We start from the raw sequence: 12,358 nt of genomic DNA, 5'->3' as shown, positions 1-12,358 counted from the left end.
TTTTCATTAATTTAGGTAAAATTTATTATAGCATTACAAAGAATTTAATAACATTTGGTTTTTGTTTAAACAGCCATTTTCTCCTAAGCTATCCACGATAAAAATGAATTGGGTAATTTTCTAAAATTTTTTCAAAATCGACAGAAATTATTTCATAACAATGAAGTGAAATATGTACAAATTGCCATGTAAGCATAAGGGTTATGCACATTTGGAAGAAAGCAAGGTGAAGTCGAAATGGGGGAGACACAAGAGCATGTTGGAAATCTTCTGAAGCTGGCTACTGCTCTGGGAATAGTTCTTAGAACTCAGGAGGGAGATGTCAAGGGTCAAAGCAGCAGGAGGAAAAAATGTAGGTATTCCTGTTGCAGCTCAAAGAGCTGAGATAAAGGAATGAGTGAAGGGAGGTTTCAGGAAAAACATATTTTGCTAATATGATCCAAAAGCTTTTTACTATCTATTGGTGGAAATTACAAATTAAGGGTGAAATTAACTTTGTATCCGTTTCTTCAAAAAATATTTTATTTAACTGACTGGTTTGAAGAGGACATTGTTATCTTCAGATCTGTAGATGAGAATGAATGTTTAGTTGAAATGGAGAGGTCGAATTACAATTGGTTAGTGGAAATGAGTGCAAAGTTAATTTTATCCAACATCCTTTAAATGGCTACTGCTGTTGGAGTACAAGGCATGAATGACCTATGTGAGCCAGTTATATGGTAAATTCATGTTCCCCAGGCATTGAGATATTTATATCCCTTTTATGTTACCTTTATAAAGGCCTATATACGTAGTGCCTTTTCTCCCCTGGTGTCCACGTCCCCTTGCTCAAGAGACTCCCCTTCCCTCTCAACTCTACCTTCTCCATCCCTTTCCTCTCTTGTCTACATGAACCTTACGATTATTTGTCACTTTTTCCACAAGTACTTGACTGTGCACTACAGTATATCATGTTGATATCAATAAAACTCGTGGAAAATTACACTTTAATTATCAATGCAGACAACAACATTTTCTGCAAACTTCAACCAGACTTGGCCAATTTTATTATTTTAATTTAATGATTAGCATACAGGTTCCAAATGTAACCAATTTTAATGAAGTGCAAACAAACAAATATGGCACCACCACTTAAGTTCAGGGTCATCTGCAATTGAAAACTCACTTGGCTACAATCTCAGCATAAGACATGTAAAGAGGATCCTCCTGGAGTGCCCCACTCCTCTCTGTCATGGCACCACGGCAAAATGTTGTGACCAGCTGAGTCAACGGATCAGGCTTCCCCTCTTCTTCCTCCGTATCCTTTTTCTTTAACTCAGCATCTTCAAATGATTGCTAAAAATGTGATACAGGTTTATTATTCATCAACACACACAGAGTGGTAGGCCATGATATAAGGTCTTATGAAGTGGAACATTGAATTTAAGAGACTGAGAAAAAGGAGTGAAACAAAATTGAATGTAGGATATTTGAATGGGGCAAATGTGAAGGAATACCAGGAGGCAGCTGATAACATTCTGAGGGAGAACAAGGAGATGGGTACAGTTGAATAGACAGGGAATATCTTAAATGAGAAATGAAGAAAACCAAATACTAAACAAGAGGAATGAGAAAAAGAAATAAAGTTAGGTAGCCATGGATTAAGATATGACTTTGAAGATACATGGGGATATAAGGGAAGAAAATAAACACAGAATTAGGGAGGAAAAGTATATAAGAATTATGCTAGGCAAAGAGGCTTTCACAAGGAGGAGGGAGTTGATGACAGGGACGTTGAGTAAGGATATAAAGAAAAGACTCGTGAAAACTTTGATATGGAGCGTAGCTATGTATGGCGCCGAAACATGGTAATTGAAGCAGGAGGATGGACGTAGACTGGAGGCTTTTGAAATGTGGGTGTGGAGAAGAATGGAGAAGGTGAAATGGACTGAGAAGAAAACAAATGAGGAAGTACTTGTTATGGTGGGCAAAGAGAGGGGTTTGTTAGGAGAAAGCCTATGGAGGCAGGAAACATATAGTAGTATTATCTAGTATAGTATCTGGAGGTAGGATATCATATAGTAGTCTTCTATAGTAGTATTATCCTAAAAATATCTTATATAGAATAACTTCATGGTAATTATCATCTAAACAAATCAATTTTGTCATACTATAACAGAAACAACCAATATTTATGTAGTAAACATTTTTATAATTTCCTCCAATCCATCCATTGAATTTTTCAAACAATTTCATAAAAACATACGTGCATATAAAAAAAATGTTATCAACATCTTATTTCAATGACAGTCATAAAAAACCCTGAACATGATTTCTCAAATGAACCGTTTGTGATGCTCTCTTAATTTTATAGTACTCACCGTTAGGTCCTCAATCATTATTTCTTGGCCAACATTCTCTTCCGAAAGCCAAAGCTCATAATAGGTTCGAAGGAAGATGTTAATTGCTCGATGCCTGTAAAATACCAAAAATTATTAATGAAATGGATTCTTTAGCTGGATGTTTACAAAACGAAAATGTCTAAAAGTAGCAAAAACAAACACCTATAGTATGCAATGATATATCAATTCCACTTCCACGCATTTGAACTCTTTAAATTGGATGCAAATGATGCTTAGGTGAACAGAAAATTCCTATCATTAGGTTGACTACTTACTCTCAGTTGAGAAAAAGGAGTTATCTCAAAAGCACAACGAGGAATAAGCAAAATTACCAAGTTATCATCCTCAAAACACATATTTGTAGTACATAAAATAAAACTAGAACAGATGGGATGGAAACATCTGAACACTTGATATCGAAAAGGAACTTCATTAGAAAATATTAGATTTTTAAACAACATATTTTAATTCAGCATTAATTAAATAAAAAAGAAATCACATAATTAAAAATGGACCAAGCAGTCCAGTAGTATTTCCAACAAACCATCATGCCATTAACTAACTTCCATAAGGAAGTGCACAAGAAAGTTATGCAATAGAGAAGTTGATATTTTAAATGTCTACAAGAAGCCATACTATGCACAGCTTTGAGCTACCTAATTTTACCTGTGTCGGTCTAAGTCATTGCCTATCTTCTCAACAAATTCTTCAATTTTACATTTTCTTGCCCAATTTTTCTCAGCAGTACAAGTTGCTGCCTACCATAATACATAAAATGTTTGATGAAATAGAACAATCTATAATGCACTCTTTTTCTGTACTGGGTGAGTAAGAAGATACTTTCCATGTAATATAACATCTGGATTGCTTGCCATTCATGTAAATTTTAATAGCAGATTGGGAGTTTGATTCAAGATTGGGGTTATAAATGGCTAGGCTTTTCCTTCCTACAATTTTATCAGTGCCAAAAAGATTATTAAAGACAATTTCATTTTTTAAAGGGGGGCTTTATTACTTGCAAGCCTGTGCTTAGGGCTTAAAGGTTTTCTTCTTACGAGGAAAAAACTGTTCTTAAAAATTATGAAATATCCAGGGCTTCAACTGTCCTCTGAACTTTACCTCTTCAGAGAGTAGAGTGGTTCACTCCGTAGGCAAGCAATAGCTGCTCTCTTTCGAGCAGCAGAGAGAACTCTCTTCCAGCCAGATCGGGCTGGCGATGGACGTCCTGCCTGCTGTTCCACCGATTCAATGCCATTGTTGGACAGGGAATCATTTGCGTCGGTAGTTAAGTAACAAGAAAGGATGTTATGGGTGAAGTTAAAAACATGCTCATTAGCTGGTTATTGGAGAGTTATAAAACTAAAATAAGTTACAAATATAGATGAGTATTCCACACATACAGAAAAATCACTCTATCAACAGTACAAATTACTTGCAAAAACCAAGGCATTTGAAAAAAAAATGAGAGCAAAATTAAATAGGAAATCAATAATATCAGTAAAGGAAAAATGCATTTCTGTAGCATTTAAAAGGACTATCCATTTTATTTCATGTTAATTGGAGTGGTTTTTAAGCAAAAAACAGCATCAAAATTTAAGGAATAGTACTTTTCAATGATGATCATTTTAATGTAGTTCCAAATAATTTGTTCCTCTATGTTTACTAAAATTTAAAATTGCTCCCTTGTTAAAAACATTACTTTTCACACTTCCAAAATTAAAAACACTTACATTTACCATTACTTCCTAATTAATTATTAGGATTTCAATATATATAATTAAATATAATTCACAATCATCTTGAATAAACTTAGGCAATATATGACTTGACATAATATTTTGGAAGTATAACTTAGTAGACACCTAAAATGACCTTGAATATACTAAAAATATCCAAATATGATTATCAGAAGTAAAATTTCAATTCCAAACAGTTTTGTTTAATATATTATAGAAAATGATGACTCAATTGTAAGTAAACCTTTTAATATCCCTGTGCAGCCATGGAATCTTTGTACCTAAAAATCTCCCTATTAAGAAGTAACATCGAGATAGGAGTAGAAAAGTTTGAAGATAAAATGAGATGTTAATGAAAATTATGCAAGAAGATTAATGCATTTGAGTGAAGTATTCACAAAAACACGGAGCTTACACAAACCAAGAATGTGAAAGAAGCATGATGTGATTTAGTTCACTAAAATACAACAGAAGTTAGTGTGAACATCAAGAAAGTTCATGGTGATTTGAAATAATTGGAAGCAAAAATGTTTCAACTCAAGGGGAACCCAAATTAAAATGATGCCACATGAGATGCTTCCAAACTGTGCACAAATACTCTGAGTAAATAACATCCATCACTATTGTCATGCCATTGTGAGATTATGATATATAATACCATGTGAACAGTGAAGTAATACACTTACACATGCAGACAATGAAAGTGAAGTCAGTGACATGAAATTCCAATATCAGTACTCATTTTAATCCATGAGAAAGCATTGATTTGTCTTCTAAATTAAGTGGTAAACTCACCTTATTGAACAAAAGTTGTGGTAAAAACCGTATGAATTTAGGATTAAATAAATGTGGCCAAATAATATCACCTTCCCTACCAACTAAATATCTTACATGACCTATTCTCTTCATCACTGTGTGTTCGAATTATTATTTGAATCGTGTGTTCAAGTAATGCAAAAATAAAAAAATTCACAATGGAAAAGTCCCTTGTGAAGATCATGTCACTTACAACTTTCCGCCACAGTCACTACATGTTGCATAAACATAATTAACAGGGTTGTGCACAAAGGGTTGTGTTACTACCCATGGAGAACAAGGATTAGGTTGCAGTCGTAGGTAGAGAAGAGAATTGTATGATAGCTAATTTTCACACTTTTTTTCTCATCTAATACCTTGGAAGAGAATGCAGTGACGTTTGGCGGAAACAGGCAATCACAGCTCGCTTCCTCTGCGTGGAAACAACTGAGCGATAGCTTCCCTTACTTTGCTGTTGAGGGTGGTCAATCTATTCAGAAATAAACAAAACTATAATTTACAACAGCTATAAAAATAAAACCAAACAAAGAAAAACAAGGAGTCATACAACAAAGTGCAGGATTTACAAAGCTTAAAAGAAATAATATGAAAATTAGAGGACTTTTCTAGCCCTTCTTAAAGAATTTGAGGAATCATTATAAAAGTACTCGGTATTAACGTTATACTATTTATAACTCGTCTCTCAAGCATATCAAATGATTAAAAAATAGCTAAATGAGAACAAAAGCATAAATACTTCACACAATCAAAAATAAGTGTACCATAAAAATGAAAATAGGACTCATTTAAAGTAAATTTATGTTACTGCATAATAAAAATGATTTTGGATGCCTAAATATATGGATACATACATTATTGAATTTATAGAAAAAATGGTAAGCCTAGGGTAAACAAAGAAAGCAATGTATTTATATTACATTTATAAGCAAAGTGATATTAAAGTGAAAATAATGGTGAACTAACCTTGTGGAATATTTTTTTAGCATTCAAATAAAAAAGAATAAACATTAGAAAACAAAGGACAAATATTTGTTCAAAATTCATTTAAAATCATTTTAAAAAGGCAGTATTTTGTTAAAATAAAGTCTCTTACTGTAGCAATCAGTACCATAATTACTAGTAAAATAGTCTGTGAAAGATCAAAACCTCATGGACATGCCTCAATTAATATTTTTTCAAATTTGAGCATACTCATACTATATATCTTAACCTTTATCACACGAGTGTGCATAACATATGTAGGGATAAGAATTGTGCTAACACTTAATTGAAAAATATCTGTTTATGGCAAATTTAAATGGGGAGGTAGGTATTCAAAACACATTTAAAACACTTAATGGCATCCACTAGCAGTGGCCTACTTCAGTGAAAGAATTAGGAATCTAATAACAAAGGTGGAAGGGAAAGCAAGAGAAGAAAAGGATTAACGATCAGAATCAACATATGTATCCAGAAAAAGAGGAAGGAGGAGAAGTGCAAACAGCACATAAACGTATAAACATAAAATTATGGTCAAGCAGGTCATTATATGATCTGGCAGGCATAATATACAACATTTATTATAAGAGAGTATGTCAGCTGGCACCTATTCCACTACTGTCATGTACGAGTGTGTTTTACATTCTCATACAGCACCCTCCTCTTCTAACTCTGTATCGTATGTTTTACAGGTTGACTAGGTGTAAATTGCCAATCGCAACTGTAAAAAGATTACATGAACACATGAGCTTGGAAAGACAGGAGTGGAAACTATGTTAATACACTACTTCCACATGGATTTGAGCACACCAAAACATTTCTATAGTATCAGAATTGCATTAAATAACAATTTGAGAAAAATTATTCATAAAGAGACTAAGCTTATCACTATACCTAAGAACTAGTTAATTCTAATTCTGCCTATTTCATAATACACATTAAATGAATTCAAATGGAAGGTAGTTTAAATTGGACTCTCTGTAACATATACATATACCCATGCACAAATAGCAAAGTATTTAGTCATTAAGTGCTGCTGTCTGATTAAGCAGTTCTCACCATAATTTTTAAACTATGATTCTACTCAGCATCAAACTTACCATAAAAGATTAAATATGGAAATTTGATCCACAATAATTGGTATTTCTTTACTTAATAAGAATGTTTTAATTTATGTTTAATTGTTACTTGCCCAGATAATTCATGTTTCATTATTTCATCTTTGCTTCTATATGAAATTTCATTGCCTATTAGCATGAAGCATTAACTCCAAAATCACTTTCTCTCACCTATTTTGATAATCCTTAAAACTTACTTACAAATTTCTGTAAGTATGTTTAATTTCTAATGTCACACCATTTATATAAAAATATATAACAAAAACTGCATCAATAAATCACTGCAATTTATTTTTACTCGTGCAAATAATTTAACTTTAATGATGAAATTACTATAATAGCTGTTGATACCAAAAAAAATTAACTTCATCAGGTGCAGGAAGCATTGATTTAGGAAATATGTACCTTCTGAAATTCCCATGGACAAAATGTAGAGATGGATTGTATACTGATTCATGTGTATAAATTTCCACTAATACTTCACTCACTCGAAGGAATCAAGGGATGTGAATTCCAATTAAATATGATTGATTTATTTGAAATATTTTCATGAACTAAAGGTTCTTTACAATGATTAATTCTATGTACATATACGTCTCAATGATTAATCACTGTATTCAATTATAAAAGGTTGAGCTCTTGTAAAAATGTTTAACCTTCATTATTTTTTTAAGTAATGCTTAATCTATTCAATGGAAACCGTGTATATAATATGGTCATTTCCCTGAAACAGGTGTAACAGATTAGTAATTGACAAGTCAGGGGGCAGATGACATATGTAGATGTAAACCATCTGATACCAGTGAACCCACGAAGGTTTTCATTCAAGCCATATATTTCAAATATACGAGTATATAGAAGACATACAGTACAGTTGTACTTCAAATTTAAAATGACATGTAAATCACTTCACAAAAACTTTGCCGCTAAACATTGAAAGAAGAGTTATTCAATACAAAAAAATGACATGACGATCACATGATAGAAAAGATTTTTTTTTTCAAATTTTTGACAGCATCTTGTTCATGGTGAATTTCAAAAACATTAGAGAGAGTAACTACTTGCCAATTGAATTGCTGAGGATATTACAAAGATGGTTACATTACGTCAAAAAGGGTAAGACATCTGATTGGTAGCATTTCTTACTCATAGCTATAATTCTAATTAACACATAACATACCTATATTTGTTTCTCCAAAGAAGTTGTCTTAATATTTTTTATGCTCCACTATCACACTATATATTAAAATCAAAGCCAAAAGTAGAAGGCAACTGAGCAGAAGCATCTCTCATGCTCATATGAGGACTCATGCCAAGTATATTTGTAAGCTTTAAGTGGCTAACTCATAATCAAAAATAAAAAGTAAGAAATATGAAGCATGTTCTGCAAGTTGACAAAACTAAGTAAATGAGTCTCTTTCCAGATAATGACATTACGTAAATCATGAAAGCAATTTATCTTGCCTATCTAATGGTTACCTAAAATAATATTAATGCATTAATAAGCAAGAAAAAAATAAAAATCAGTTGGTAAAATGATAGCAAATAAATAAAACCATGCATAAGGAACCATTTAATTATGATGATGAGGATGATGGCATGAAAGTCTTAAGCCTATTTTGATTGATGGTCAAAAAGTCAAACATAGGCCTCATTGAGCTAAAGTTTAGACAGTCAAAGTGATTTCATGAGCTCTAAATAGCTAGCGGGAAAACAGCTCAAAAACATTGTTAAATTAAAATAATTCCCTATCTCAATGAATATGATACTAATAAACCATCCCAGTGACATTAATGAGAGATATTCAAGTAACATTAGGTAGAAGTAGTTATTATATAAGGTCAAAGGCATCTGAAGCTATCTCTGCTGCTACGTAGAGAGAGGTTGAATTGGTGGAAATGATAACTTTAGGGAACATAGGATAGGGATAATCCAGTCTACCAATGAAGACAATACCAGGTTAGTATGGCATTTCTTCTAATATTAAAGAATGGATTTGAGTCCACAGTTTAAGATCCCTCCTAACAGAAAATTTCACTTGAAAGCATACAATTAATGGGATTAGAAACTACAGTCTCAGTATGGGAATCCAGTAAAATTACCCAGTACAACTATCTGATTACAATTCAACACCTAGGACATTTTTATAATGAATGAGAAATAGCAGTCACGTAAATTGCAGACTGTTTGGTGCATTATTCACTATTCTGAAATTCTCTTGAAACCATGACACAAATGTATTTACTCGGAACAATTAATGTGTAACTAAGCCATAAGAGATTTTTCATTTCTCTTTCATTATACATACATTACCAAGGGAACTTTTCTTTGGCAATTAGAGGATATACTTCTGTTTGTAAGTTGGAAAAGTTTTATTGTAACGATTTCAGTTGGCTGAGGTAAAATTAGTCACAAATGAAGCTATGATGTAGAATGATGATTTGGTTTTAAAACCATGAAAATTCCCTTAGGACCCAATCTATACAATGTCCGGCTGTTCCTAGCAGTCAAAAACACAGCTATTTCCCACCTCCCTTCCCGTTGGAACTTGCTCCCTGGTGACTCACACATTTTCCCAAAAATCAAACCTTGATTTATAGGTATTTGGCATTTAAACTTGACTGATGAGACATGAGGGCATAATTGTTGGAGTAAAATTTTGAAACTTTAGGGTAGCACATCATAAAGTTGGGAAAAGTTAAAAAATTCAATGGAACAATTGCCAATTGCATGGAGTTCATAGCAATGCTGACCTGTGTCTCAATGCTCAGTTTTAAAAAGAGAGTATCAGAATTCTGTAAATGAAATAAAGTTATAAGGATAAAGAGCTGAAAGGAGTGAAATTTGGATTTGGAACATTAATTATTGCAATTATCACTCACAAAATTGAACTTGAGCAATTCTGAAAAGAGTTGCTTATCTACATCAAATTATAGATATATTAGTTCCGTCATGTGTATCAATTTTGTTGGAACCAAGCAGGTACCTATGTTATAACTGCCTGCTTGTGGTCTCCAGTACAATTCTTTGATTTACATTATTGTTTTATGATAGAATTTTTACTTGATAGATAAATCAGCTGACAGTAAAAAATGTTTAGTTGGAATTAGATATATCAGTAACAGATGTATCGTAACTTATACATAAGCATTCGGGCATATCATGTATATTAATATAGCTGTGATTTCTAGGCTCATGAATACATATGCTCAGTCCTTATAATCTTGTTCTAACTAATATACAATTAAAAACACAGATGATATACAAAAAAAGACAAAGATCACTGTATGCATATTTGATGAATTATCATTTGAAATTTATCAGGACTGTATGTATTTATTAAGAATGATAATAAATTAATACGTGCATATATGTACATCCATGTGAATGTGATAGCGTTAGCAATGATAGCAACTAACTGATGGGAACTGGTTCAAAAGACCTGAACCCCTTACAACGATATACGCATTAATTTTCCATCTCAGTGTCTTGTGTGTAACAACTTTACTGAATGTTTGGATGGTTTTTGAACTGTAGACTTTTAGATAGCCTTTAATAAAAATAAAGTAGCTTCTGCCCTATGGTACCAAGGTAATTTAATTTTACATTTACATACAACTAAATAGCATAAATAAATATAAAAACAATAAATATCTAACCATTACATTAGCAAGAGAATTCTGCTATTATCATAGTAAAATTAAGTTTCTTTTACTTTCAAGCTCTATCCTTAAATTAATAACTTTCTAAGCCTTTCCGTAGCTTTCTCGGAAAATTGCACTTTTGAACTCAAGTATATACTATTCAGTAATATTTTCATCAGAACCACTTATAAAACCTTTTGAGCAGTCCTAGAATGACAAATGAAAACAAAAATCGATGAAATTTCAAAGTAGAGCCCAAAAAAGCCGATGACATGAAGCCAAGACCATATAAGCACCAAAATTACAAGGATTTAAAATAGAAATACAATAGAAAAAATCAATAAAAAATACATATCATTTAACATTAGGCTTTAACTCACAAGATTACATGTATTACTACCTACTTACATTCTTTAAAACAAGAGACTACCTCCCACATTCATTCCACTGAAAGAAATTACACCTAATACTTTTTTTGTTAGCCCATACATAAAAGGTCAAAATGACAACGATAGTCACACTCACCATATGAAGGCCATACAGAACTTTAGCCATTGCCACTATTCGCTCAACAACCTCATCAATTTGCTGCTGACCCTTGCCTTCTGATGGCATTACAGTGGTGGTACCAGAATTTGATGCCGGCAAGTCTGTGCTCTTCTTGGACCCAAGCTTTGAATAAAGATAATGCTGCCAAGACATCTCATCGGCTGGGTCAAGTTTATCAGGAAGGGTTAGCTGTGTCTTCGCAAACTCCATTATTTCATATTCAGCCATTTTCTAGAACGAATTAAAGTGATTCCAAATGAACCTCACGAGCATCATTTATGAAGATTCATGCAATGAATATTAAAATTATTTTCATACAACAGGGCAACTCAATTTATCCCATTGATTTTTCCAACAAAATTGAGACAAGTAAGTACATGAAGGTGATCCACACATCCAATTGAATGAGTTTGAAGTTTGAATTAGTTCATAAATTGCAAACTATTGAGGTGAATAAATTTTTTACTAATTTATCAAAATATATTCCAATTATAAAAGGTTGCCACTTATTTTTAAATGTACAGTAAAGTATGCAAAACATATGATCCTTTTATAAACGAATATACCGAGGAATTCTCCTTTTTCATTTTACACGCATAATTACTGTTTTTTTAGCAAAGAAAAGCACATTTTTTCAGCCATTTTTCAGAGTAGAATTGTAGATTTACGTGAACACAAATACAATCTAACCAAATGCATAGCAGAAAGCAAAACCAATCCCATAGCCAGGAAAGAAACAAACAACTGGGGAACGATGAATTTTTATAAAGGATGCCGATATGGATTCATATTTTTCATATGATACACCAATTAATATAATGCATTGTAGATAGTTAATGACTTACTTGTTCCAGAGTAAAACTAACATATTTGCTCACCAAATAGGAATATATTCAATTCCCAGGGCTAATGAATGCAAGGTAAATTATAAAAGGGAAAGGGTGGATAGTACAAAAATGCTAAGATTAAAACATTAAATACTGTTAGCAGCTCTTCATTTTGTGAAATTAAAAACTTTTTAGGAAGCCAAAGTCTTTCTAACTTTCCTTTTTTAAAAGTATCAACAAATTTGATTAAATTATCTAAACAATTGTTATGTCATTAAAATGTTGAGGTGTTTGAAAAAGGGTAGCGGG

At 32.4% G+C, this 12,358-nt stretch overlaps 1 protein-coding gene across 6 annotated transcripts in view; it reads right to left on the bottom strand.

Moving 5' to 3' along the window:
- The window catches only part of RyR (Ryanodine receptor), a 161,304-nt gene that overhangs the window by 43,367 nt on the left and 105,579 nt on the right, over window positions 1–12,358 (bottom strand). For all 6 annotated transcript variants that reach the window (XM_071593416.1, XM_071593421.1, XM_071593418.1 and 3 more), the window contains 4 exons: window positions 11,199–11,453; window positions 5,290–5,402; window positions 2,361–2,454; window positions 1,166–1,335 (listed from right to left, as the gene is read on the bottom strand). In XM_071593416.1, the coding sequence (XP_071449517.1) occupies window positions 1,166–1,335; window positions 2,361–2,454; window positions 5,290–5,402; window positions 11,199–11,453 (632 nt within the window). The remainder of the gene's footprint in view (window positions 1–1,165; window positions 1,336–2,360; window positions 2,455–5,289; window positions 5,403–11,198; window positions 11,454–12,358) is intronic.

Source organism: Hetaerina americana, unplaced genomic scaffold (genome assembly GCF_022747635.1).
Source record: "Hetaerina americana unplaced genomic scaffold, ioHetAmer1.1.p SCAF_6, whole genome shotgun sequence".
In the NCBI taxonomy this organism is placed as follows: Eukaryota; Metazoa; Arthropoda; class Insecta; order Odonata; family Calopterygidae; genus Hetaerina; species Hetaerina americana.
This window is presented reverse-complemented; position numbering and strand designations above follow the sequence as displayed.